Here is a 27,613-nt window from a genome sequence, read left to right on the forward strand (position 1 = left end):
ACCTATGAGGTAAGCTTTCACTTATGATGATCATAATGGTTTCAAGTGGCAAAATATAGAGCCAAGACTGTGTCAGAAAAAAACTTCACCTTACTGCTCAAAAGTGATGTGAACATGATTGATCTGTACCTTTGCAGCAGCTGCCGCCGCACCACCTTTAGTTTCCCCAGCTTCAGTCTGGTCACGGGCATCCACTCACCCACAGCCCGGCATCACAGAGACAGAGAGTGTGTGAGAGAAAGAGTGTGTGTGAGAGAGCAGAGAGGGATGAAGAAGAAGAACAGAGAGAGAAAAGAGAAAAGGAAGGAGAGAGGAAAGAAGGCAGGAATGCCGGACACCAAACCACCTTCACCTGAAGAGGGAGAAAAAAGTTTGAATCAATCTAAAATGTATATAGGAAAAGCAAACTCAGCACAACGGTGTTTGTGTGGCTGTGGAGTTCTGGTTTAATCAATGTAGCCTGTTTAATAACCCAGATAATAGAGATGCTCTTACAGAAATACATGCTGACCTATATGTGGTGTAACTATACACAAGTTGTGTAGTTCTATGCAACACATCTGCTCATGGGAATCATGACTGCAATGAACACGTGTGCACATACAGTAGCTACCTGTCCTACATCTACTAACCCTAAACCTAACCCTTTTCAGATAAACAAATGTCCAAATTAAAATCTACAACAGCAAAAGATTAATGTCATGACAGGAGTAACTAAAGAAACAGGAAAAAAAAGCTGCCAAAACAGCTGATTATTCAGTCAACAAATAAACATTAAAACATGAATTTTTCAATTATATAACACAGAATAACACAGTGCCAGGCGATTACTTTCAATCAGAGCTTTGGCTCCCCAAAATCATGAAAACGAGGTGGTCTAGATTGAATAATTAGTGTGTGGTGTTGCGTTATATTTTCACATATTGCTTGTTTTTTTAAAGTTTTAAGGATACTGAAGTGGTGAAAGCGCTCAAAATTAATAAATACATGCATGTTTTAAAATTGATAAATAATCATGTTCAGTAATCTAAATCTCAATATATACACAAATAACCACGCTAATGATTTTTTCCAGTAAGAAACCTGAAAATATTGTAAAATTCTATTTATAATCTAAGGATTTGCTTTGGTTGTGTATATTTTATCCTAAATTGCAATGTAGTAAACTGTTTTTTATGTATTTAGGGGTAGTGGTTGCACAGAGCAAGCAACTTGAATCTCACTTTTTTTAAGGGATGCACGATATTGGATTTTTGCTGATATCTGATACACAATATTTACAGATTAATTTCAGCTGATACAAGAACATCATGCTTCCCTACTTTTTTGACAATTGATATTCTATATGTAAATGATAATCTGATTTTTTTAACTTAGTATTTTAAAGATTTGTCTATAATGAAAACTGTCAGTTGCAACACCACACCACACTATTTCCCCCTTTTAACTGTGATAACATTTGATCTGGGACACAATACTGTCCACTCTAGACAAATACATTGCTTATCATATGTCAAACTTGTTGGATAATAATGGTAAAACAAAACTGTTCATGACACTGTAAACACTGCAGGAATTTAACCTCTAAAAATATCCCTCTTCAGTATCCATTTTAGGCAAATTCCTACCTGCTTGCTTTGTACTTAAAATCTTATTGTGAAGACTGATCTTAGAACTTGTACAGAAGCATTCCATCGTTCACAGATGTATGTCACATACAGATACAATTACCACCAAAGTTATTTATAGTTTGCTTCCAGCTATCTCTTTAAATATCTCAACCATAACACATCAGCAACAGCAGGGCTTAACAAGAATACTTATGCAACAGCTCGACATCCTCTGCTCTACTGAACCAAATCCCAAAGACAGCAAATTATCAGCAGTCATCAGCCAACAGGTGAAGCCAGCCAATCAGTCAGACCCATAGATAGATCGGCCAGTCTTGGCTTACACATCACAATCCAGGGCCAACATTGATCTCATTTGAAAAATACACTTAAATTATTCAAGCTAAAATTATCTAAAGCATCCTCATGATCCTTTATATCATATATTGAAAGGGAAGTAGCATATCCTAACTTCTGACAGAGTTCAACAAGCAAATTTTTTGCTGATTCTATTCTGCTGTAAACCTAGTGAACCACAGACATTTCAGTTCCCAGAAGTTCTCCTTATAGAGATCCTGATGTGTTCCAGACCCAGATAGATGGCCTAAATCTGCTTCATGTAGGTCTAGCAACAACCTCTAACAGCAGCCTAAGTTAAGAACAAAGAGGTCGACTTAGCTTCACACACTATCCATTATAAAACCTGTGGTGTCCACAATGTGAACTAGTTCAGTAACAGAATAGAGGGTTTATCATTTCAGTAGCCTCCATATACAGTATGTCTGTTTGTGTGTTTGTGAGTGTATAACAGGATATAGCCATGTTAGAAAGCCTGGTGTTTGATGCTGACAGATGCTAAATGTACAAACCTGATCTAGTCCATCAGGAGTGAATATTAGCCTAGGTCCTACAAGGATTATAAAGTAAGCAGAGTCAGTAGAGGCTGAAGTCAGAGTTTTTCGTCCCACAAAGCTGGCTTTATCTAATAGGCTAGATCAGTGGTTCTCAACTGCTCTAGCCTCTGGACCCACCAATATCTTTGATGGCAAACTGTGACCCAAATTTCCATAAAATTTCAGCAATGCATGTTTAAATAAATAAAAATGTTGCTCTTAGGATCTTGGATGAACAGGATTTATGATAGGAACAAGAGACAGAACAAAACTCATTTTTTACACTCCCCTTTACCAATGATGTAGGGCTGGGTATTGCTAAGAACCTCACGATTCAGTGATGATTCAGTAAGAAGTAGCAATCAACAAATGACCTGTTGACAATTTTTAATAATTATTTTCATGCCCATGTGAACATATGTGGTAGGTCAACTCATATTTTTTAGTAATAAAACATCTGAAAATAAAAATTTGCACAATAATAACTTATTTGTGCACAAGGAGCGCAAAAGTAAAAAAAAAAAAAGCCAGTTCTGTATAACCGCTGAAAAAGTAAAGTGCATGTAAACCTTAATAATATGTCTTTCCTCTTGGAAATTGTTACAAACCTCACATAACATGGTTATGGTTAGTTGTTGTTTGCGAATCACACTCAGAGTGACCCCTACTGGCCAGGAGGTAAATCGATTCAGAGGATTTGCTGGGGGGGGGGGGGTATTGCAATGCATCGATCAATCGATATTTTTACCGATCCCTATAATAATGTGTAAATTTAAGCCAATTTTCCAGAGATCTTGAGAAATTCCATCATTAACATGGTAAAAGCAGCTCTTTTATTGCAAGAAAATGAGATAAATTTGTTGAAATATCACTGAAACATTTAAATTTGCCCATTATAAAAACAAAAAAGAGCAAAACAAATGGTATGGTTGCATTTTCCTCATAGACTTTTGCCACCATTTTTCCCAGACACATATTTGTGACCCACAGAAAACTGCTCCGTGACCCACTTTTGGGTCCCAACCCACCAGTTGAGTAACACCGAGCTAGATCACTGTTTACAAGATTTGGGGTCGAGATCCCAAAGGGGTGACAAGACAAAGAGAGAGACAGCCTTCAAAAGAGAAAGAAAATGTATGAATTCAAAAGGTTAATTTTAGCTAGTATTGTATAAATATGTACACAAAATTAGGTCAATTTTCAATAAAACCAAAGTCATTAGGTGATATTTTATGCTGAAATGAAAGTACTGTTGCAAATATCCTTATAATGTTTTTACACGGCAGCCAAAGTGTAAGGGTGTGCTCCTCTTAACCCTGTAAAGCCTGATACCTCAGTTCATGGCCAGAAAATTCGTATTTTTGTAACTCAGATGTTTATTAAACCTATCGAAATCCAAAAAGGAAAACTGCCTTAAAATTTCACAAGATTTTAGTTTGCATCACATTTGATGCATTAGGCATTTCTGGTTATTCCACTGGGGGGCATTTTTATTATTTATCCAATTTTATACAAACGGTTTTAACGGAAATTATTGCTCATGTTGATTGGACAGAGATCTCACAAAATCATAAATCAAAAATGGGTATCACACACAATTGGATATCAATTGACTTTTTCTGATACTGGTGCTAAATCGATCCTTTTTATACAAGTAAAAGGTCAGCCAGAGAAAAAATGTTGTCTTGGTATCGTAAATGATTGGCAGAAATATCTTGCCAGTCAAACATGAGATAAGAAAAGGAGACCAGTGTAACTTAACACATAATTTCACACACATTCCATGACGGATTTGTTGCCTTTTATATGGGGTGGTGGGGTATCGAAATGAAGTATCAATACCTGTGTTGTAACTTGGTCCTGTAGGTATCAGATGTGTTGGTACCATTACCGTGTAAATGCCTGATTTTGATCCTGATCCCTTATCAAATATGATAACAATTGGCTTTAAAGGGTTAAAGACATTCACAGACACACACAGATGTGACCTGTGTGTTATTAAATGCCAGATAAGTGCTACAGTCTAAACAAGGAGAATAATTGTAGTCTGTTTCTAGCCTTGTATGCAATAAATCTTTATACAAAATAATAATAGGTTTTTAGATTGTTGAGTTCTTTTCTGTTTGTTTTTTTGCCACTATCAGGAAAAGCCTATTATTGAGTGTGCAGGATTACATACTTTAACCCCCTCCATGGACAGTGGAGGTCCTCTGTTTGTGACACCATTTTTAAGGCTAGATGACCTTGTTTACTCAGCCTAAACTCTTACCCAGTCTCTACCAGGTTATGTTCAGAGTTATGGCTGTAAAGTGTTGTCTTTTTTAGTAATTAGGCTAATAATTTTTTATATTTCTGTAAATAAATGTGGTTGTGGGCTTATTTGGAACACAGATGGGCTTAAATGGTACTTCGATACCAATTAAGCCCATGCCAGACTTTTGACTTTATTCATAAAATTTCTTTAATTTGTTCTCTGAAATATGCATAAGTAAATAAATAAACTTTCAAATGAGAGATTATTCCTTCATTTTAACAAATGATCAATGAGCCCATTTAATTTTTCTCCGTTTGTTCATACCAACATCGATACTGATATATAAATGTAATTCAGACAAAAAAAACTTTATTCCTTAAAATACAGTTTAAAACTTCAGGCCAATATTTATGCCCAATATGTATCGGTTACAAATAAATATATTTACAAAAAAACTCAAATACCACTCCCTGAGCTGCCACCTTAATGTGGTGGAGGGGTTTGCGTGTCCCAAGGATCCTGGGAGCTATGTTGTCAGGGGCTTCATGCCCCTGGTAGGGTCTCTCAAGGCAAACAGGTCCTGGGTGAGGGACGAGACGAAGCGCAGCTCAAAGACCGTATATGGCAGAAAGACAGGAAGGACTCAGATCTCCCTTGCCTGGATGTGGGTCATCGGGGCCCCCTCCTGGAGCCAGGCCTAGGAGTGGGGCTCGATGGCAAGCGCCTGGTGGCTGGGCCTGCATCCATGGGGCCCAGCCGGGCACAGCCCGAAGAGGCAACGTGGGTCCCCCCTCCCATGGACTCACCACCTGTAAGAGGGGCCAAAGAGGTCAGATGCGGTGTGAGCTGGGCGGCAGCCGAAGGCGGGGACCTTGGCGGTCCGATCCTCGGCTGCAGAGGCTGGCTCTGGGGACATGGAATGTCACTGTAGTGACCGAAAGAACGAGATCGCGGATACAGGCAGCTGAAATGAGTTTCCTCCGCAGGGTGTCTGGGCTCTCCTTTAGAGATTGGGTGAGAAGCTCGGTCATCCGGGAGAGACTCGGAGTAGAGCCGCTGCTCCTCCGCATTGAGAGGAGCCAGATGGGGTGGCTCGGGCATCCGGTCTGGATGCCTCCTGGACACCTCCCTGGTGAGGTGTTATGGGCAAGTCCCACTGGGAGGAGGCCCCGGGGAAGACCCAGGACACGCTGGAGAGACTATGTCGCTCGGCTGGCCTGGGAACGCCTCGGGATCCCCTGGGAAGAGCTGGATGAAGTGGCAGGAGAGAGGGAAGTCTGGGCTTCCCTGCTTAGGCTACTGACCCCGCGACCCAATCTCGGATAAGCAGAAGAAGATGGATGGATGGAAAAACTCAAATAACAATACTGATTAGTCCTCAGTCATCATCCTGATACTGTCCATCACCTCTTCAGAAAATAATTTAACAGCAATCTAGCCAAATGTTAAAGTATTTGTGTGTATTTGTCATGATGTGACAGGCTCTTTTTCTGATTATACTGCTGCAATCACAACTGTACAGTGTGAAGATTTCATATTGGAAATTAATATGAAGTGCCAACAGTTTGACTGATAGTAAAATCAGCTATTTATAGTACAGATTTTAAAGGATTTTTTACTTTAGCTTTTAAGAGTTAAGTGCTACTATACCATGAAGCTATTTACTATTTTCTGTTTTAATAGCGTGTGTAATTAATTTATTATTCTGTCCAAAGACTGATGTCGGGTCAACACATCACATGGTTGCCATGGCAACTGTGACATCAGATCTGTTATTATTACTGCTGTGAAGAGAGAAGGGGTAAACAAGAGCCAGATAGAGTAATAAAAAAGGGAGAGTGAAGGGAAGATTTCAGAGAAAATGTGCGAGGGAAATTACCATCAGGAGTCATAAAAGCTGTAGTGCACACGATGGAAATACACAGAGATTCTTCCTGCAGGCTAAGAACAGAGTCGGCTCTTTTTAACATAAAACAGCGCGCTGAATAATACATTTTTAGAGAGAAAATACAGCAGTGTGAGGTAATATAAGAGACATATTTAATTAAGAAAGAATAAAACAGGATGAGGGAAAATGAAATGTGAGGGAGATCAGCACCCACATAAAGACATTCAAGTGTAAGCGAGACAGCTGAGGTCTCTTGTGATGGAAATTTCTTGTGAAAAGCAAAGTCAGCCTGCAGACAGGTTTAATCTAAGAGTGTTAAAGGGGCTCATGAGTCTGAGAGGAATGACACGAGGAGAAGAAAGCAAGTGGGATGTAAATCATAAGAAAGGGAAGGGTTATGTAATACGGTAAAAAGAATAAAGTGCTGTAAGAGAAACAAAAGTAGTAACACACTGAAGGTCATAAAGTCAAACATCTAGATGATCGATTATTCAGTTATGAGCTTTCACAGGCTGAAACTGAGCGAGGTTTTTGACCAACTACTGCAAAGACCACAAAAGGTCTAAAGTTGTTTTTATAAGCACAAAACCAGAAAATAACTTTTTAATGTGACTTAAGAGTATCAAAAACAAGGTAAAAAGTACGGTCAAACTAATCAGGGTATAAGTCATTTTTATCATGATAGACAAAGAAAATAATCCCTCACATCAGTTAAGAAATGATTCAAAATAAGTAAAAAGCACTCCAACACATTGATTATTTTCTTCTTTTGTTGTACACTTTAACACGAGGAAATCTAAAGCTTTCTCCAATAAAAACTCAGACTTTAAACAACAATCCCCTCAAAATTAAAGTCTCAGTTTCCTTAGAGCAATAATGTTAAGTCTTAAAGGTTTTAAGATTAAAAATTTGTGATGCCTTCTCCAGCTCTGCTCAGGCTTTACTTCTTCACTCTCCACTTTCATGTCAGCCTGAATCCCATTACCTTGTGGAGGAGCTGGATTTGAGAGGTAACAGGTCAGACTAGACTTCAGCACTTCCAGCTCTAAAGCCTGTCTGGATTAGCTTCTGCAGTGAAATAGGTTTTCTGCACATTTGTAGAATGATAGATTTGCTTATTGCCCAAATGTACACCAGAGCCTCAAGTTCAATACGCAGAAACCAGAACTGAAAAACTACAACTTTATCAAGAGCTAATATATAATCAATTAAAAAAGTCGCTCAGTACCAAGTGAATAATCAATTGACTGTCTTACTTTTTCCATCCATGATTTGTAAAAACGTCATTATGTTACAATACTGCTTTTTTTAATATGAATACATTGACATTTAGTCAATTTCTCCCAACCTAAAAAAAATCCCAAGCATATTCTACCTAACCTGATCATTCTAAAAATTTAGTAACCACCGTGTTTCATCCTGTTAAATTAACCTGTTTTCACAATTTTCACAACCCAGTATCATTGACATTTAAGCTAATCAATACTGCTAGTCTAGCAGGTCCTGCATGCTGTTATCTCTCAGGCTGAGTCATGTTATTTGAATCAAACTGCTAAAGCACGAACATAAATTGATTTTCTCATGAAGTTTTTGAATGTAACATAATTTCTTTACTTTCCATTACTTCCATTACTTTGGGTCCTTATCACGGCCCTGCCCACTGGGGAAGAGTCCCGCCCAGGACAAGCTGATATCTCCAACTTGTGTAGTTTAAGGAAAAACCATTCTGGAATCAAGCAGATAATTCCTCTCGGACAAGTTCAATCAGATGCGAGGACTGTGAATTCACCAATAATCATCAAATTGGGGCAAAAATGGCTATGATCTCACTTCCTGTGCATTTAGAGCATGGTCGTGTTTTTTGGTGATACATGTGTTCTGGTTTTCAGAATCCCAGGTTCAACCTAATTAGGGGGCTGATGTTTTGAAATATTGTAAGGGATGCCACTGAGCCATTAGGCCACGCCCCCTAATAAAAATCACATGATTGGTATGAGTAACCAACAAGGGTCATGCATATGAAATTTGGTGATTGTACAATGCTGATAAGGCAATGAAAACACTACTTCCTGTTTTTGACATTTGAGGCGTGGCCATGGCAACAAGGTTAGATGCAGGTCCATGAGGCCTGGACTGGCACAATGGGCAACGCGTTACGATTGCTCCAGAACAACTTTGAGGAAGATCGGACCAACCACGTAGGAATGAGGACACAATATGTAAACAAAGTAAGCACCAGCAGAGGGCGCTGTGACCAGATGAGATATATTGAACATGGGTGTATTCAGGGTGTAGGTATAAACATGCCAATGAAGTTTCATGAAGACTGACATCATCCCTGCTGAGTTGGTAAGAAAAAAGATTTTTGGCAAAGTGCCAAGAATTGTTGTCCACTTTGGTGGCTAATAATCATTATGCCCTGTGGTGAAAACTCCTGCTTTTGATAACGTTAGGTGTCCATCTTATGTAGTTTGAGGCAAACCCATTGTTGAGTGAAAAAGAAAAGTCCCAAATGACTAGTTCGATCAAATGCAAGGACTGAAAATTGACCGAAAAACAGCCAAAATTGGACAGTTTTTCTGATGATCTCACTTCCTGTATATATTTTTAAAAGAGGGTATATTAGTTTTTGTTCGTCTGGGCTTGATTCACATGTACAAATTTTCATGCACATCACTAAAAGTTTGTGGAGGTGCACCCAAAGAAAAGATGTTTGGGGCCCCTGAGGGGCCATTTTTGGAGTGAGGTTAATGGAACCACCAGAATACAAAATTTTTCACCAGGATCTAACAAGCCACCAAATTTGGTGAGTTTTGGAGCATGAAAAGGCCCCCAAAAATGCAAAAGTTGTCCTCAAAGCTCAAATTTCAACACAACACTTTGTGTTTTAGCAACAAGCTCAATTGTCTCTTAACTCACCACCAGGTAGACAACTTTCAAATGCTGATAGGAGCATAACTATTGCTCTATCAAACTTGGATCTGGACCCAAGTAGATCAGTCGTTTGAAACACTGTAACAGCAGGAGAGAAATGACGCATTTAAGCACTTTCTGAGCAACTGAGGCCAAAGGAGAGAACATGAATAAAGTTTAGGCTCTCAGCAAAGCACTTTTGTCAAACACCCTTTTTTAAAAATGTGCTATACAAATAAAGTTTACTTGTCTAGACTGAAAAAGTTTCACAGCTCATTGTGAACAAAAGGACACTGACAAAAAAAATGAGACTTGATAAAGAGGGCAGGAAAAACAGTGGAGGAAAATGTTTAAAAGTTGTGGGGGAGAATCAAGATTACAATGTTTTATGGTATTTGGTTGATGGTGTTTTTGTCTGCTGTTTCTCATTCAGTCTCCTCACACTCCTTCACTGTCTTTCTGTCCATCTGTTCCTCTTTACTATTTCATTGTCTCCAAGTTAAATGTCTTAACCTGAGTTTTCCTTTCATCCCTTCTCCTTCCTGCCCTATCCATCTGTCACAGTTCCCCTCTCTCTCGCTTTCTCTGAATAGCCCTTGGACATTGGCCAGTCCCTCAGCAGCGTGACATCAACCTGCACGACTGGACAGCACTTTATCTGGCCAGCTCTTTGCAGAGAGAATCAAAGTCAGTTGAGATCATTTTTCTATTTATACACTTTATGTGTGAGTGTACAGGACAACTGATTACTTATCTAGATGCAGCAATGTATATTTCATACCTTACAATGAAATAGTTACTTTTTATAGATCCATCCATTTTCTACATAGCTTATCTTGTTGTGGGGGGCGACACCTACGGCTGTGTCACCAATAAACCTAACAAGCATGTCTTTGGTGGTGGGAGAAAGCCAGTGTACCTGGAGAGAAACCATGCATGCACAGGGAGAACATGCAAACTGTGCACAGAAAGGCCCTGACCCCAAAGTGAAACAGGAACCTTCTTGCTGTGAGGCAGCGGTCGTACAGCCTGTTTTGATACCATGGAAACAAAAATATAAATCCTCAGCATCTTATCTTGGGTGTCTTGTTTTTAACTACGAAAAACTCTTTGAAACTCCTTCACATTGCCCTCTTACAGTATGTTGCCAAAGTTTTTTGTGCAATTTAGACAGTGTCACATCTTCTGCTCTACCACTACCACTCTTTCACCTTTGGGTTAAAGTATGACTAAAAATCTGTAGTGTTTTTACAGCTTTTGTTCTTTTAATACCATCAGTCATTAAAAAAGACAGATTGTCTCATTTAAATCCCATGAGTATATCAACTTCTGACAACATAAACTGGTGCATATATAAACGACTATAAGAGTTTTTAGATATTACTCATTGGGCTTTATTTTAAAAAAAATTCCTGGATGTGGTAAATGTGTTGCAGTACTTCATGTTCCTCATTTAATAGTCAGTGTTGAAAAGTACTGCAGATTTGAAATGTCAGCAGCTCCTGCAGCTGTGTTTCTGCTGTGGGTGTATGTTCTGAGTGACATAACAGATGATTCAACACCTCCAAAAAACTCCAAAAATCAATCTAGTCAGGATATACAGCAGCCTACATCAGCAGATTATCTAACCACATTTTAAAGTTCAGATATTTAAATTTTAAACTGTTCCCTCTAATGCCTTACAAGCCACAGCACTACTGTTCTCAGAGGGTTACAGTGATGCAGATCAGTTCACATTTACAACGCATCATTTAAGGGATCATAACTTGCTCCATTAACCACCTAGTCACACAGGTATTTATTTTGCAAGGACACACAGATACTAGTGCAGAGTGTCAGATCTTCAGGCATTTTCACTAATGTAGCTTGTTTGCTCTTCTCTGAATAAACAAGAAATTATCATATTGTTGCATCATTATGCTTTGCTTTGTCTGTATTCACATGGGAAAATTTACAGGTAGATCAAAATAAGCAATGCGAGAGGGAAATGCTCCCTAACTGGTTGGAATTTTTCATGGGAAATTTTGAGGAAGTAAATAAACAAGTAAACAAATAAATAAAAGTACAAGTTCACAATTAAGTAAACACAGACTTGTTTAGTCCTTCCTGGCTGCCACTGCTCCGAAATCACTCTCCATTTTCAAAATTGATAACTACAGGGACTGAAGTTGGTTTTGGTCATCAGTTTTTATGTTGTTTGCATTTGCATAAGACATAACATTGTGCCTCATTTTCAAGCACACACGTGTGAAGATACTGACAGAATTGACAGTGATGACAGAACCCCTGTCAATAGTGTCGGGCTAATTTGCCAAATGACAAATGCACATACTGCTGCATTTAATTTAACTATTCATGGCATTGTACCAAGCCTGCACCTTCTCTTAAGTCAAACTGTTAAAACATGCACTGTATGTGATCCACGACTTGTGGGTTTAAAAAAATTTAATTTTTTCTTTCAGGAGTGTAATTTAGTGATGACAAATGATGATGTTTATGGTTGATAACCACACCTGCTGTATACTGCAGCATTAGCAACAATTAAAACTATCAGCAGTTTTAATAAACATTTAAACAAATATTTACGTCTTTATTTGATATGCAGATGAAGTTCATCAGTGCTTGTTGGTTATATTAAGAGCTAAAGTATCCTCTAACTTTTTATGTACTTCTCGTCCAGTGAGTGAACTCGCAGTTGGACAGAGCTCATCATTGTTGGGCAACACAAGAATAAATTAAATTTAAGGTACAGGAACATCACTTCACATTCCCAGATCCTATATGATAATAGTTGTTTAATTATTTTTTCTCATCTCTCCTCTGAAGGGAAGAGGGAGGGAAAGAGAGCACATACATGTCACAGAGGGAGAGGAAAAAGCGAGAGAAACTTCTTATGATCCTCTGTCCTGATAACACACATTTTACCAATGAAGTGTAGAAACAATGCTTCAACTATAACTTCCAGCACCCCTGTAATAAATGTTTTTTTAACTCAAAGCACTGGTTAAAGAACTGAATAAAACTCCTGGAGGAGCCCATTCTCTTCTCGCTGTGCTTGCCCGTGCGTGCAAACCTTCCACAAAATTTGTGGAATAGCTATGGTAGCTGGTGTGTTCCAAAAAAGCACAATGTTCATTTCGGTTGGGGAGGATTGAGGTCAGTCTAGGTTCTTACCACAAACAGACCACCACAGGAAAAAAAGGCGGGCCTTGATCAATCTTTTCAGATGGTCTCAGAACAGTTGTTTGTTCCACACCAGGGTTCAACAGACAGCTTTCACACCAGCACCAACAAACTGAACCAACTTGGCAAACGGACATGAGTTTGTTTTAACCGAACTAAACAGGTTAGGTGTGAAAATACCCCGAGCCCCCGATTCCCTTGGAGTTGAAGCCAGTGTGGCATTATCAGGATGAATGATGATTGGTCTGACACAGGCTAGAAGTGACCCTCTGCCTTTCGGTTTGTAACCAGCCAGACTGTATTGTGTCATACAGCCAGATAACTAAAATATTAAAAAATTTCTCTCACAGGCACAATGTTCATGTCTGCAGAAGACTGAGCTGTTACACTGTGAAATGGGATAGGAGGTCTATTCTCATGGTCTGGGGAAATAATGACATCAACAAAACTGGTGCAGTAATAATTTTCTACATGTCTCAACTGCTAAATTACAAATTACTCTACAGTTTTATTTTCTCAAAGGACAAAGGATAAAAAATATACTTGCCAGACTGCACAGAATGTGCTGGAAAGAAGATGAGAGTTCCTCCGAGGAGATAGATAAGCTGGTTCCACCTGAAATCAACCCACTCCGCTGATGAACAATAAAACTAAATGATTAACTGACATAGGCTGAGCTTTCTGTAGGGAAATCCTTGTTTTGCTGTCAGTTTAGTAAATAAATGACTCTGCATTTAATACATTGTCCTGATGTGTTGTCAAATGTCTTTTATTACTGAGTATTTCATAGAGGTGCAATTATGTTATTCAAACTTTGCGGTGGCAGTCTTGTATTTCAGATGAGACAACAGGCTTATGCTATTATATGCTCCAGGAAATTGAATTACTGAAACAAATAGATAGTAAATTACATCTATATAAACCTCAAGCACACACACAGCACATGAAACCTAATATAGAGCCCTGGGTGCTCTAAGCTGTGTTCTAACAGCTGTAAGCACTGAACCAGTGTAGCCCCACAGGAGCGACATGACGCAGGTTAGAGTCAGTTGTTTGACACAGAGTCAGACAGGCAGCACTGCAGAGCCCAGTGTGGGATGTCCTCTGGTACATCAAACAACAAGCAAACAGACAGGAGGACAGGTAAGAGTTGTGCCATATGCTCCACTTTCTGAGGAGTTATCCGTGTGTAGCCAAGCACAAGGGTGAACACACGATTCAAGTATAATCCATTCAACCTCTAAAGGTTCATTAACCACTTCTATATGTCACTCTTAAGATAAATCTCGTCTTTTTTGAGATATTAAAAAGTGATAATATGTGCTTGCTTATATGAAAAGCAGCTTTCTGGCTTTGGACAATGCATGAAGCATGTCAGAAACTACAATGCAACAAAGGCATGCACCAACACGATAGCAGTCTGATCATGGCAAAAACCCTAACTATGTTCATTTAGATTGATGTTAAGATCACAGTTATGCTTTATGCGAATTACAAACTATGAAAATTAATCAATTTGTCTTGTGCCTTGAGGACAAGCCATAGCTGCAAGTTCTTTGACACTGTTCTAGGGTTAACTCCTCAAAACTAGAGCCGTCTCACGTTAAGGTTGCTTTACCTTTTTGTTGAGAGGCACCTGGCTTCGGACATCCATAAACAAATGCTTACGTTAGCATATCTGTAAGTACATGTGCAGCTGACTCCACTGGCACACACACCAGCAGAACCATTTGCTGCTGCCCACCATTTTCAGAGATGGCTTTTAGGAGAGGAACAATAGCAAGAGATACAGACGTTTTTTAAAAGAAAGAAAGAGAGTGATGTAAACAGAGGAAGTAACGAGAAAGTAGCTGTGAATGTGACATTTTTTTTTAGAAATCATATTAGTTGTTCAATAACCCAAACAAAAGCTGGGTAAAAAGTACAACTGTTTACATCATTGCTGAACTTTAAAGATAAGTAAAAAGTAGCTTGATATCGCCATTTTTTAAGATCCCTTGAAAGCACTATTTCTCAGTTGTAAAAAGGGTTGTCCTGATCAGCATTTCTGGCCTTCGATCCAGATGCGATTTTTTAATATTGAATATTTGTCGATATTGAGTCCCGATCCGATACTCATAATTACCTAGATTACAGTTTCAATTGTCACTACTAGATATCTCAAACTTATTCCATTTAACTCAGTACAATATATTGTTGTAAAAAATATTAAATCCCATTTCTGCTCAGAATGGTGTAATAGCTCTGTTTCACTTTAATTATCTGTCAAAAATAAATTTACATATTCACTAAGTGCAGTGTTTAGTATTCAATCAGACAATCAAAATTCACTAAAGTAGTCAGCTGAATGACCTGAGCAGTCAAAAAAGTGAACTTAAATAACCTCAGATTCACTTAGAGGTGGTGTAACAGAGTCAACAGTCACAATAACATATGAATTCAATAAATGAATTTTAAATATTATAATTCCACTTAGAAGTTAACTTGTCTCTATTAGTCACAACAAAAACGGAACTCGAGAATGAATTATAAACATCCTAACTCCACTTTAAGTGGTGTGAACAGTTTAACTTGAATAGGATCAAAAACATATGAATCATACAGATTCAAAACAGTAATCTTTTTTAAAATGTAGCAGCTTAATCTGAGATGTAAACCAAAACATTAACACTGAAATAAAACCCAAAGACAAGGCACTCTCGTAATTTCAGTACAATTTCTAAAGTGCAACTAGAGCTGCTACATCACTCCCCCTCACTTTTTTCTCAGAGACTCAGCAGTGACATTGGGCAAACATCTGAGCTTCAAATGTCTGTAGTGGAGCTAACGGCAGTGAAGTTGCTTTTCTCTAGTATGCCATCATGTACTTTGTTGTACAGCTCTGGTAAAGCAGTGTCAGTAATGTAACGTGGAGACAGCAGGGCATAGCGTGGATCCAAATTGTTCACCACGGAGATGGGCTGGCCGTCCAAAATGATGAATTTTACCACTTTTTCTGTTATCTTTTTTTGCCTTATCGCTCCCTCGAGAGTATTTGTCTTTCTTCTCAAAGTTCAGAGTGTGTGTCTTCAGTGAAGCTGCCTGTTGCTCTTGTAAAGTCCCCATATTCTGCCGCATGTTTTGATCGGAGATGACGGATCAAATTTGTAGTGTTAAACAGAGCTCTGTTGCTATCACCTCGTGAAACGGCCGTGTTACAGATGCTGGAAGTGGTCATTGGACTGTTTTCGCTCTCAAGTTTAAAGTTTTTTCACACACCGACATTTTTAACACATGAAAGCTAATATGCTACCGCTCCTTTGTTGTTACTGGCGCCTTTTTGGCCTGTCGTAAATTATGCTCCATTTACGGCAACTGGCGTAAATGATCGACTGGGCTGATCGGATCAAATTGCAGATCGCCGATCATTTAAAAATGCTAAGTATCAGCCCTGATCCGATACATGTGATCAGGATCGGGACATCCCTGGTTGTAAATATTCAAACTGATCAAAAACACTGTCATCCATAATCTAAACTATAACAATCTGGTAACCCTTGCAAATAATAATAATAATAAAAAAAGACATTAAGGAGGGCAGTTTTTACAAGTAAGTCCTCTCGATTTACTGATCAAAAGCTAATGACCAAAATGTCTATGCACTAACAGATATGTCAACTATGCGTTGAAGTTGTTCGATGTGTGCAACCAGGTTCTCTTGTTTTTGTCTACTAACAGCTACCTTTGTGTAATCTACTTCTCTTCTCCCACTGATTAAACCCAATGGAGCACATGCCGTAGCTCCCTCTGCTCCTCACATAAATCAAAGTGAGAGCTGTTTTAGTGAAATGGGCAGAGGACATGCTGTACTGTAAAGGAAGGAAGGGTGTGCTCCATTTACTGTACAGGCATGTGGCACAGTAATCATTTAATCTCAATTATCTTGTTCCCATGATCGTGGGGAGCCAAAATCGTGACTGAAATTGAAGCTCAATTAATGGCTAAGAACTGAAATGAACTAACACTAACACAAGCCAGTAAGTATTTATTTGTACTTAAAAAATAAAAGCAGAAATTTCAACTTGCAACCCTGCAATGAACAAAAAGCTCAGTCTGGAAGGCAACAGGAGATGGATTATACACATGAGAAGAGCCAAGAGAGACACTAAAATGAAAATTTGTTGATGCCGGGAGGGGCCCATCAAGAATGCATAAACAACCTAGAATTTTGTGCATAGCTCCTGACTTACCATCAAAACATCACAGGAGCTGCGGCTGAGCTGTCTCACATCTTCATCTCTATGTGATGGCGGGAGCTGAGGCAGCTGGGAAGAGAACAGGTTGGCAGTCTGTCATGTTTTACTTGCCTATTCGACTCCATTACATCCGACAGGAGCACCGACTGCCTCATGTCCCTGCCGAGAATTAAATTATAACCTGACAGGCCCCAGTACAACTAAAAATATGGCACCTGTTCACATGAAGCCCTCTCTTTCAGCATTCAGGGAGCCAAGAGGCAAAAGCAGGGCCAGACTTTCATAAAACAGTTAGTTGTTCATACATCCATGATAACAGTCCACACAGGAATAGTAGTTCATGCAGATTTATTTAATGTAATAATAACTCCTTTCTACGGCAGCATTTCATCTCAATGCACAAAATAAACAATGGCATCTTGAAGCAAATGAGTGTCACGGAGTGTGAAGTAAATAAATGTTTGGGTGCATGTGCAATAAGTAAGAGTCTGTTGCTTCTTTTCAAGCGCATAAAACAAGACATGCACATTTTAATGTGCACAAACAACAATGAATACGCACCATCAGATTTCTGTTCACACCAGCTGGGATAGTGTAATAGGAAAGGAAAAAATTGACTCAATTTATGAAATTACAACATGGCAGGCTCTGTTTCGGACAAGCTGACAGCCGGTGTCAACTAGGAGACATCCAAAACATCTCTTAGTTTGAGTGTAGCAAACAAGATTACTTTGGCAGGACACTGATGCCGTCTGTGACGAGAAGGCCATGGTTCCTCAACAAACTGACTTTTACAACAGTTTGATCTGATCACCAGGTTTTCATCAACTCTGACAGCAACAGCTTGTAACACCAGGGGTGTGGGTTTGAAACCCCAGAGAGTCTGTGGAGTGTCCTTTAAACCAGGCACATAATCCTTGCTTTTCCTGCGGAGCTGCAAGACTGTGGCTTCGGGATGTGATTATGCACAAGATGAGATTAAACTTTAAAGGTCCCAAGAGGGGGAACTGAATATTAAAGGGTGTTTAAGTGAGCAGCAGGTCAGAAAGAAATTTTTTTAAAAATTCAAATTAAAAAAACTAATAAAAGCATGTTAGCTGCATGTTAGCTAAACTAAAATGTATAAATGAACATGAAAGGTCATCTATTTGTTCTCCAGCCTGTTAAATGGCAAAAGCTGTTGCAAGAATAAATTAAAGAATGAGTTACTGTGGTCCCCATATGATGCTCCTTTTTCCAGAGATACCCCGCAGCAGATCCCATAGTTGAATGCGATTGGTCCCCATACTGCCTGAGAAACACCAGGAGAGGGCCGGTGGTGATGAAAAAAGCTATCACAGAGCTGAATACACAGTGCTGCAGGCTGCCAATACAGTGCAAGTGTGTTCCAGTCTGTGTGTGTGTCTCTTCTTTCTCTTTAAAATGATGCAGAAAAGCACACAGCTCTGCCAATGAATGTGCAGATAGTATGAAGCAAAAAGAGACTGATAGAGAGAGCCGAGGAGACAGTACGCATAAAACAATACAACTTCTGTGTCTGAACTAATCAGCTCTTTGCTATTACTCACCACTGTCCTCACACATCACACCACCAACCACTCGAAACAATTCTAAAGTTTGATAGTATGATAATGGAGGATTTCTGGTGAAATCAATTACTCACTTTTTTCCCACTCTTATCATGGTGCCCTAAAGGCAGATAAAGATAGTTTAATGTACTGGCATGCAAACTCCATGAACTTGTATGTGGACACAGAGAGAGGTGAGTCAGCTTGACTGGTACCCAATGTTCTCAGCCTGTTGCATCTGCATAACATCACTAAAAAGCACTCAGAGAGCGCAGACCTCCACCATTAGCCCTATCTCCCAATAGTAAAGAATCCTTTAAAAAATTCCTGGATCCGATGGTGATTACTCCCAGAATCTAATCAGTTCTTCCTTATGCCATTTCTGACATTTCCTGAAAATTTCATTAAAATCCATCCATAACTTTTTGAGTTATGTTGCTAACAAACAAACAAACTAACAAACCCTGCTGATCACATAACCTCGTTGGCGGAGGTAATTATATGTATAGCATACTCAATTTAAAGGACTTTATTCACTGTTGCCCATGAAACGCTGATATAATCATCATGCATCCCCTATAAATAATCACTACATCAACATTACGTCTCATCTTGTGGCACAAGCCACAGGTCATAGTTTGATTAATGGGTCACAGAGACACTACAGTGCCACTGACAAGATAAATTACTTTTGTGGTTGAAAACCACATGATTTTACATAAAACCAAAGAGCCCTTGTAGAAAACAAACCTTTTCACTTTCTAATGTATTTAGGTGTGGCAGAGACAAAAACATCAGTTAATAACAGCGAAATAAACAGCAGACCAACCCCAGAAAGGTAAAATGATCCATTATTTAAATACTATTCTCACGTAAACTTGTAGTTCTCCTGTGCTCTTGTAGATCACAAGATCTCTTGCTGCTCAAGGCTGTGCCCCACAGTGCATCACTCTAGAATCACTAGTGGCCGAGAGTGGGCGGCTCAAACTGCTGTGTGCCCAGAATATGGAGTATATGGAATTTGGGGGTCAAAATGCTTTTGTGTGTAAGTGAAAACAGCTAGTGTCATAAAGAGTTAAACTAACTCTTAGAAAGACAAACTCAGTTTTAGGCAGATAGCACAAACAATCAACCCACTGAACTTCTCCTTACTGGTCACCAATAAGTGTTCAAACCCAGAGCAGAGAATAAGAGTAGACCTGACTGACTAAAAACAAACCCAGGGGTTAGGCATCCATCTCCTAACGACAACCAATTGTCCTCATAATGTAGCTACATAAATATGGTTATCAACCAGTGGGCTAATTTAGGAATCCAAAACTAACAAAGACATTTCAAAAATACTTGTTTGTCATATAAATGTAGAGATTTTCACCATTGTTTTTCTTTTCTAACTTTTTAATTTAAAAGCAACTATAAAAAACACTTTTATAAAACTATAAAGCAGCATCAGATCACCACTAGCATTGGGATTCAGTCACTTCCCAGTTAACAACCACATGGATATGCAAAGGGCTTGCATTTTTTAAGATGTTAATGTTCATTTTAAACATATTTACTGAAACCTGAGGGAAGTTTTACTGGATGTATTTGTGCTCATAAATGTACCAATAAAAAAAATTGCACTATCCTCAAGCTCCACTGTTTGATAAGCCATCAGATCTTCAGCCACTTCCTAGTTACAACTTGTGATTTTTTTTCATTGTTCATAATGGGTGAAGTTATACATTTTAAACATGAAATGTGGTGTGATCTCCACTGTCTTTGTGGTTACTTTTCCACTGGGAAATATTAAAAACTGTTGTCAGAACAGGGATATGAAAAAACAACAGCATATAGCAGTTGGACATGAAAACAACATTTGAGTTTCTCACCTGCACATGATGTCAATGGAACATTGTCAGCAAATATGTTGTGACATAAGCCAAGAACATATATTTTAAAACATGCAAGTAAACACTGACACTGAGTATTCTCATATATAGCAGTTATATCAGGATTATCAGAACTTGCTTTCTGACTTCAGCTGAGTGGTCGAGTAGCGTTGGTTGCTGCTTAGTGTTTACATCTCATCATAGACCCAAACAGCCTTCACAGCAGCCTGTTATGTAAAATTTGGCAAGTGTTGCCTAAAAATCTGTCTGAAAAAACAGAACAAACAACTTTTTTTTTTTCACAGCCCAGACAGAATTTCTCACTAATGAACAGCTTGTTCTCTCCTGGCATCCATTTTTCACCGTCTGAACACAAACCAGACAGCAAAGAGCTCGGACACACTTTATGAAGAAGCATGAATCAGCAGTGATGATAATGAGTCCTGGCAGATTAATGATATCCAAATCAACATATTGATTTATTCATTTAACTACTCGTTATATGTGGTAATCATCACAGCCTCAGTGAAAAGCAGTAAGCCATATCAGAGAATGTTTAATTGCTTTTTACTGCTGGACTGGGATCTCTGTCAGCCCGTGGGGATATTCTCTGTCACAATTTAATTAACATGTGGAGAAAATTAAAAAAAAAAACAAAACTTGGAAATCACCTTGTAAAAAATGCACATGGGATTATGACAACTTTTAATTCAGACTGCACAGCTCCCAATCTGTCAATAAAGGCTGGAGTGTTAAGGATTTGTTTACTTTTGTTATATCAACTGGTTTCTAAGGGGAATAACAAGCACCAAAATAAAAATGCATACGATTAAACGTTTTTAGACACTTCAGATGTTGGAAGGAAGGAGGTTGATTTGATTTTTAAAACATGCTGGGAAATCCATGCTGCCTTGAGGCAAGTGAATCAATTCAAACTGCTGTGCTGCACACGTGAGAGGCATACTGAGGTTTATCTTTCTCTCTTTGTCAGTATTAGATGGCATTATGGCATCGTTTCCTCATATTAGCCATGTGTCCTTGAATTTTTATGTTAGCTGATATAGGGAGCACTGCACTAATTACTAGCAAAAAGCATTTTTGGATACACTGTCATTAGGAATAGACGATTACTTTTCTATGTCCTGGACAGACTCAGTATAGGTATCATTACTCAGTACTGAGTTATTCAACAACAAAATATAACTTATAAAAATGTTGTTGTAAGTGTGTGTTGGCCTGTTTTTTTATTTCAATGTTTTGACCTTAGAGCTGTAACAAGGAGCAACAAAGAGGTTGATTAATCCAATAATCAGCCACGATGCTAAGGAGCCAAGTGTGTCATCGAAGCTCAGCCCAAACTGCTACCACAGACTTGACTTGGAAAGTTCTCATTCAGATTTAGCCCTAGTGGTGAGTGTGCTGTGAAAGAAACACTGACGTCACACTTTAACACTGAAAGGCTTAGCAGAATGGGACACTTGTTTTTCTGACTGAGTGTTCACAGCTCTGTGAGGAGGCTGTGCAGCAGATCCTCAGAGGAGCTGTAGCATGACACCATGAAAATAATAAGAACTGGAAAGCAGACCTAAAAGTAGAGCCAATTCAGTCCAGTAAGGGTTATTTTCCAAACTTTGTCTGGATTTTATGTAGGCCTGGGCAATATGGCCTAAAAATCATATCACAGTATTTTTCTTGCCTTTGACGATAACGGTATTATATCACAGTATTACAAAATTAAAAAGAGATAATACTTTTTAATCCAAATTCAAGTGTTATCAACCCCCTTCTCCCCTTAAAACAGGCCTTTTAATGGCATTCTCAATTTATCTCCAAGTATAGGAACACAGAGAACATGTTTCTTATTTTTTTAAGTCTCTCTAGGTTTACTTCTAACTGCACTCCAAGTTTTGCATTTCATCTTTAACTTGATGAGGTGTGTTAAGCTGCTAATGACTTGAACACGTTTACTAGTGAAGGCGTTCACAATAAAAGCGTTTCAGAAAAATAACAGCCACGAACTTTTATTTTGAAGAGCTTGACGAAGTGTGTTTAACATTGAGTTAGCTTAGCTTTGGCTGCCATACTGGGGAATACGGCTAGTTTACAGCAACTTTTCTGACCTCATTTAACAACGCATCCTGGCTCTTTGACTCACTGAGGACTTAGAAAAGAAAGTCCTAAGTTAAAATAGACTTTTAAATGGTTGTTTATGCTGTTGTAAGAGGAAGAGCTGCAGCGCTGGGCTCTGCAACCAGCCAAAGCAACACATAGCTTGTGTTACAGCCCCAGGCAGGCTGACAGAGACAGCACACTGACTTAGATGTGGTACAGCCATCAGACTTTGAGAGGAAAAAACACATGTTTTTGCCTGCTAACTCACAATGAGGCAGATACGATGACGTCATTAACAAGCGTTATCGCAACTGGTTCGTAGAGTCCAAATCTCTACCGTAGGCCAAATTTATATCATTTCTACCGTCTACCGCATATACCGCGCACCCCTAATTTTATGTTACTTTCTGGTTTCATAGCTATGTTTGTTAGAAGCATGTGTAACCCCTTTATGAGGATGATTATTTTTGTGTACCTTTAAAAACATAATGACACTGTGCTCATCCACAGTAGAAAATTTTCCTATTTAGAATGCAGTTAAATAGGAAAATAAGTTGGGAAATGCAAAGAAATTATGAGCTGATCTGGGTTGTAAACCCAAGCAATTCATTTTATATGGCCAATGTCTAACTTAGACCTGAACCCTGGGTTTAACATCAGTATGTAGCTTCTTCCCCCTGAAATAATAGTTTCAAAGTCAATCTAAGAGTACAATAACTACCATCAAGAAGAATGATGTCCATCCAAACTGAACAGAGCATCCCAATCCCCTGCTTTCAGCATTATAACTTTAGCAGCAGGGTTCTCTTGAGAGAAATGCAGGGCTTTACAGCACTTTTTACTCACCAGCCAGGCAGTTGGCTGGTCTTGGCTAAGAGATAGAAGAGGATGGTGACGGATGAAGCCAAAAGGAGAAAAGAATCCTGACAACAGTACATACTGGACAGGCTTTTACCTGTTTTGAGACCTATACAAAACAGTAGGATCCAAACTGACAGCAAGCTGACAGTGTTGCTGTTAAATGGATAAGTAATATATGCTCTACAAGCAAACAGTTTGCAAACAACGAGGTGTAGATGCTAGCAGAGTCATACATGAACAATATATTTCTATAACCTATCAATCAACACAGTTCCTTGGCTTCTCACAATGTCTTTGACAGTTTCACCACCTTCTCTTTATCAACATGCACACTGAATATGAGGGGGAAGTAACAGCACCATGTGCTTTATATGACTGTGCATGAGCACTCAGAGATCCTTGGTGGGCACCAAAGCACAACAAACTGAATACCTACTATGGATTAGCACATAAAGTTAACTATAGGTATTGATAGATATGAACACCTGTACCAATGTTTACAACAGACACAGCTGTAATTATTAGCCATATGTACGAACAAGTTTGTTCCCTAAGTGTTTATCCTTCAACTTTAAAGTGGGTTTTAAGGACTGAAGTTTTAGGACTGAACTACATTAATCATCATATTGATATTGGTGAAAATTAATTTGTAAATATCAAATATCAGCAAATACACAATTTTGTACAGTGCTTAACACATTTATTAGACCACCCTAACCCTAACCAAAGTAAAGTTTATGCCACAGCTGCCCTAAATTAACAGCATTGGTAATTACCAAAATCATTTTTTATGTTTCTGCAATGGTTAATACACCAATATGTAGAAGCTCTTTAACCAAAATGATATTTTTATTGCTAAAATATAATTACTATTTTTATCCATGAATTTTCAAATTTGTGATTTACAAAAAAACTGAAAAAATAGTAAAGCACATTAATATGAGACGAGAAAAATGAGTTTTAGTGGTTGAATGTTATGCTTGATTAACATGACAAGTGATCGAATAAATTTGTTAAGCACTGTACATCCCTTACTCCTACATATTGCTTTAACTTGTTAAGTGTTTAAGTATTACCGTCTGTTTCATAAATGCAAAGTCAGTACCCAAAAATCACAAATTTTCCTCTAAAACACGTATTTTTGGGGGACAAGATACGATGATGATGACGCTGTATCCTTCTGTCAAGGCGATGGAAAAGCTCACAGACTGTGGGTAAACAAACTACCATGCTCTGAAATACAGATAAAGTTCCTCTGTGAGCATCTGCCAAGATGTCAAGATGGGACTTTCAAAGATTTCTGCCAAGATTCTCTACATCTCTGATCCCCAAGGTGATGATAAAAACAGGATCACAACTTGTCATACCAAGTTCACATCCATCTTTCCTCACACAGCTGTGGCTCTATAAACTGACCTTGCCTGGGTGGTAAACCACAAAAATCTGATGTACTGCAACGTGACTTGGCCTCCTGACAATTCTCATTGATAGAATGGTAACCAAACAGTCTGCCTGTGTGATGTGTATTGATTTGCAGAGACCAATAGGATGACGGTGATGCAGCCTGACAGAAACGTGAGTAAGTTGATGTTAAAGCAAATGACCACGAGAAATGCAATCAATCACAACAACATCAACAACTCTACATCAACCATTTGCATGTCTTTCAGGATAATTAATCCTCTGACATTGACGAAGAGCAATCAGTGCAGCTCTGTCATACGAGGAAAACAGTTCTGTAAGCTCTCAATGAACACTAGACTACCAAAATACCGCAAACTCTTGCTGTGAGAATAAGCAACATACTTACTGTATGAAATTTATGATCTTACTTTAACACGAAAATAAACACGAAAATTAAAAGCCATTAAAATTAAGGGGATTCTTGTCATTCTCTCTACAAAATTCCCACTTAAATAGGCTAAAGATTTAAAACTGTAATATAAAAAAATAAGTCGCAGTTGACTGACACAATGTGTATCAGTGATATATAAAATATGTCAATGAAAAGCATTTGTACAAATACAGCAAATTAAGGTGGTTTTGAGTTAAAACAATACACTATGGCTTATCAGACAGAAGTAGAAAACAAAGATTTGTACTTACCCAATTAATGAAATACCGTTCCGTTTTTATCAAATAAGGCTGCTAGCTTAAAATACACGATAAATACGTTGTTTGCTTTACAATAGTTAAGCTGTATGTCATGTTTTGTCCAGTCCTTGTTACACTACAGCCAATTAAGACCACATATGTTGTTTAACTATTCACAATACACTATTTAGAACCGTGATGTACGAAATAAAATAACATTTTCTTACCGGGAAGGCGTCTGTGTGCTGCTCGACGTCCGTTCGCTCGGTCTTTAACGTCTACTTCGACCGTTAATTTTCAAAATACGTTCAGAGGCACGAGCCGTATACTGCAGTCGTCTCGTGCGGCAATGTGTACAGCCTCTCGAGCTCCGTGTGTCGCTGGTTGCCTGTGTGAGGACACGGGGATGAGAACTGTACCAGCACGCGCTGCGGTCGGAGGAGGAGAGGAGGAGAATTGCAAGCACGAGGCGTCCGCGAGAGGCTCCAACCAACCTGTTGCTTACGTCATATCGGTCCACTCCCATTCCACCGGATCTTTCAAATATTAATCTCGAATCATCCATTGGAAAAGACGGAACAGTTAGACATCTATTAGTCATGTAAAGCTATGAATCTGTTTTATTGATAGGGGGAATTCAGGGATATCAGGACAAATCTAAATTCCTGTCTTCTATTTGCTTTCCTGCCATAAATCTAAAGAAAAAGACCAACACCATGTTCGAAAACAGTAAAGAAATTACCGGTCACTTTCAGCAGAAAGCATGGTATCATCACGGAGAAATGGCCTTTATTTCTGTGTGAACCTGCACAAAACCATTAATTCTGGAAACATTTGTGTGACAACCAAACTGAACAGGGGATTAAATAGGCTAAAATGGTTAGAATAATGCTTAAGATTACAATTCCATTGAACACATTTTAATGAGGTAATACAGGATTTTATCAGGCATGTTTTGCTTGCGACACAAGCAAACCAAAGAAGGAAACTGAGCCAAGTCCAGGTTATCCGTGATCATTTTTTGTGGTTGAACATGCTTTGTGGAGGGAACTTCATAGCACAGACAGCTATTTTTTTTTTTTAACCAGTTTTGTTGCTGTAGATCACTTTTAGATTAACATAAACATTTTGCAGAAAACTAATGTTTGTTTTTACATTCTAATTTTAGTTTTTAATGTATTTTGTCCGTTTGTGTCTCGACTTGTGAAATAGTTGTGCTGTTTTTTGAACAAACACCCCCTTTTTACCCTAGAAGCATGTCTAAGGCTATTCTATTTTTTAGGGTCATTAGGCATATGGCAGCTAATTGTTCTTATAGGCCAGAAATGGCATCTCTGGTAAGGTTAGTCACGTTCTAGACATTATAATTGACGTAATCTATGCAGTCTATGTTTTTGTTTGGCGTGATCCAAAAGAAAATTGATTCAAAACCACCGGCAATTTGGTCCGTTACTTTAAACTGGTCTGGCACACTCCTAGGTACACCAATTGCATCAATATAATTTGGGCCTTAAGGGCCAGGCTTAGTCAAATTTTTGGAGTTTTGGATTATTCCCCACAAAATAAAAGGTAGGGTTACCATTAGCCCTATTAAAACCAAACAGAATATAGTCCTCCTTAGACCACACAGCCCACACAAATGTTACCAGTCTTTTGTTGCTTGCTATTGCAATAAGCAAAAGGCAAACACTGAGCAAAATCCAGGTTGTCCATTAACCAGATCATTCATATACATTGTATTCAAATGCATTTTAATATGGAGTTGCCCCCCTTTATCAGTTTCCACTCTACTTGGAAGGCTTTCCACAAAATTTTAGAATGTCTCCATAGGAATTTGAGCACTTTCATTCTGTAGAGCATTCATGAGGTCAAGCATTGATGTTGGAGGAGAAGGCCTAGCTTATAATCTCTGTTCCAGTTCATCCCAAAGGTGCTCGATAGGGTTGGGGTCAGTCTCTGTGTGGGCCAGTCAAGTTCTTACAAACATCAAACAATGTCTTTATAGTCCTCGGCACGACTGGGGCACGGTCATGTTGGAATAGAAAAAGGCCTTTCTCCAAACGGTTGCCACAAAGTTGGGAGCATAGCATTGTCCAGAATGTCTTGATACACTGCAGCATCAAGATTG

At 38.7% G+C, this 27,613-nt stretch overlaps 1 protein-coding gene across 3 annotated transcripts in view; it reads right to left on the reverse strand.

The window, feature by feature from the left end:
- gdpd4a (glycerophosphodiester phosphodiesterase domain containing 4a) overlaps window positions 1-25,923 on the reverse strand; it is a 48,842-nt gene extending 22,919 nt beyond the window's left edge. For 2 of the 3 annotated variants that reach the window (XM_041810351.1, XM_041810335.1), the window contains exons 1-2: window positions 25,713-25,923; window positions 130-352 (exon numbers count right to left, since the gene is read on the reverse strand). In XM_041810351.1, coding sequence (XP_041666285.1) covers window positions 130-191 — 62 coding nt within the window. In that variant the 5' untranslated portion in view covers window positions 192-352; window positions 25,713-25,923. Of the gene's footprint in view, window positions 1-129; window positions 353-16,970; window positions 17,046-25,712 lie in introns of all 3 variants that reach the window. The other variant, XM_041810343.1, reaches the window with a different exon arrangement.
- Window positions 25,924-27,613: the final 1,690 nt, after the last annotated feature.

The sequence above is a fragment of the Cheilinus undulatus genome, linkage group 2 (genome assembly GCF_018320785.1).
Source record: "Cheilinus undulatus linkage group 2, ASM1832078v1, whole genome shotgun sequence".
NCBI classification, from domain to species: Eukaryota; Metazoa; Chordata; class Actinopteri; order Labriformes; family Labridae; genus Cheilinus; species Cheilinus undulatus.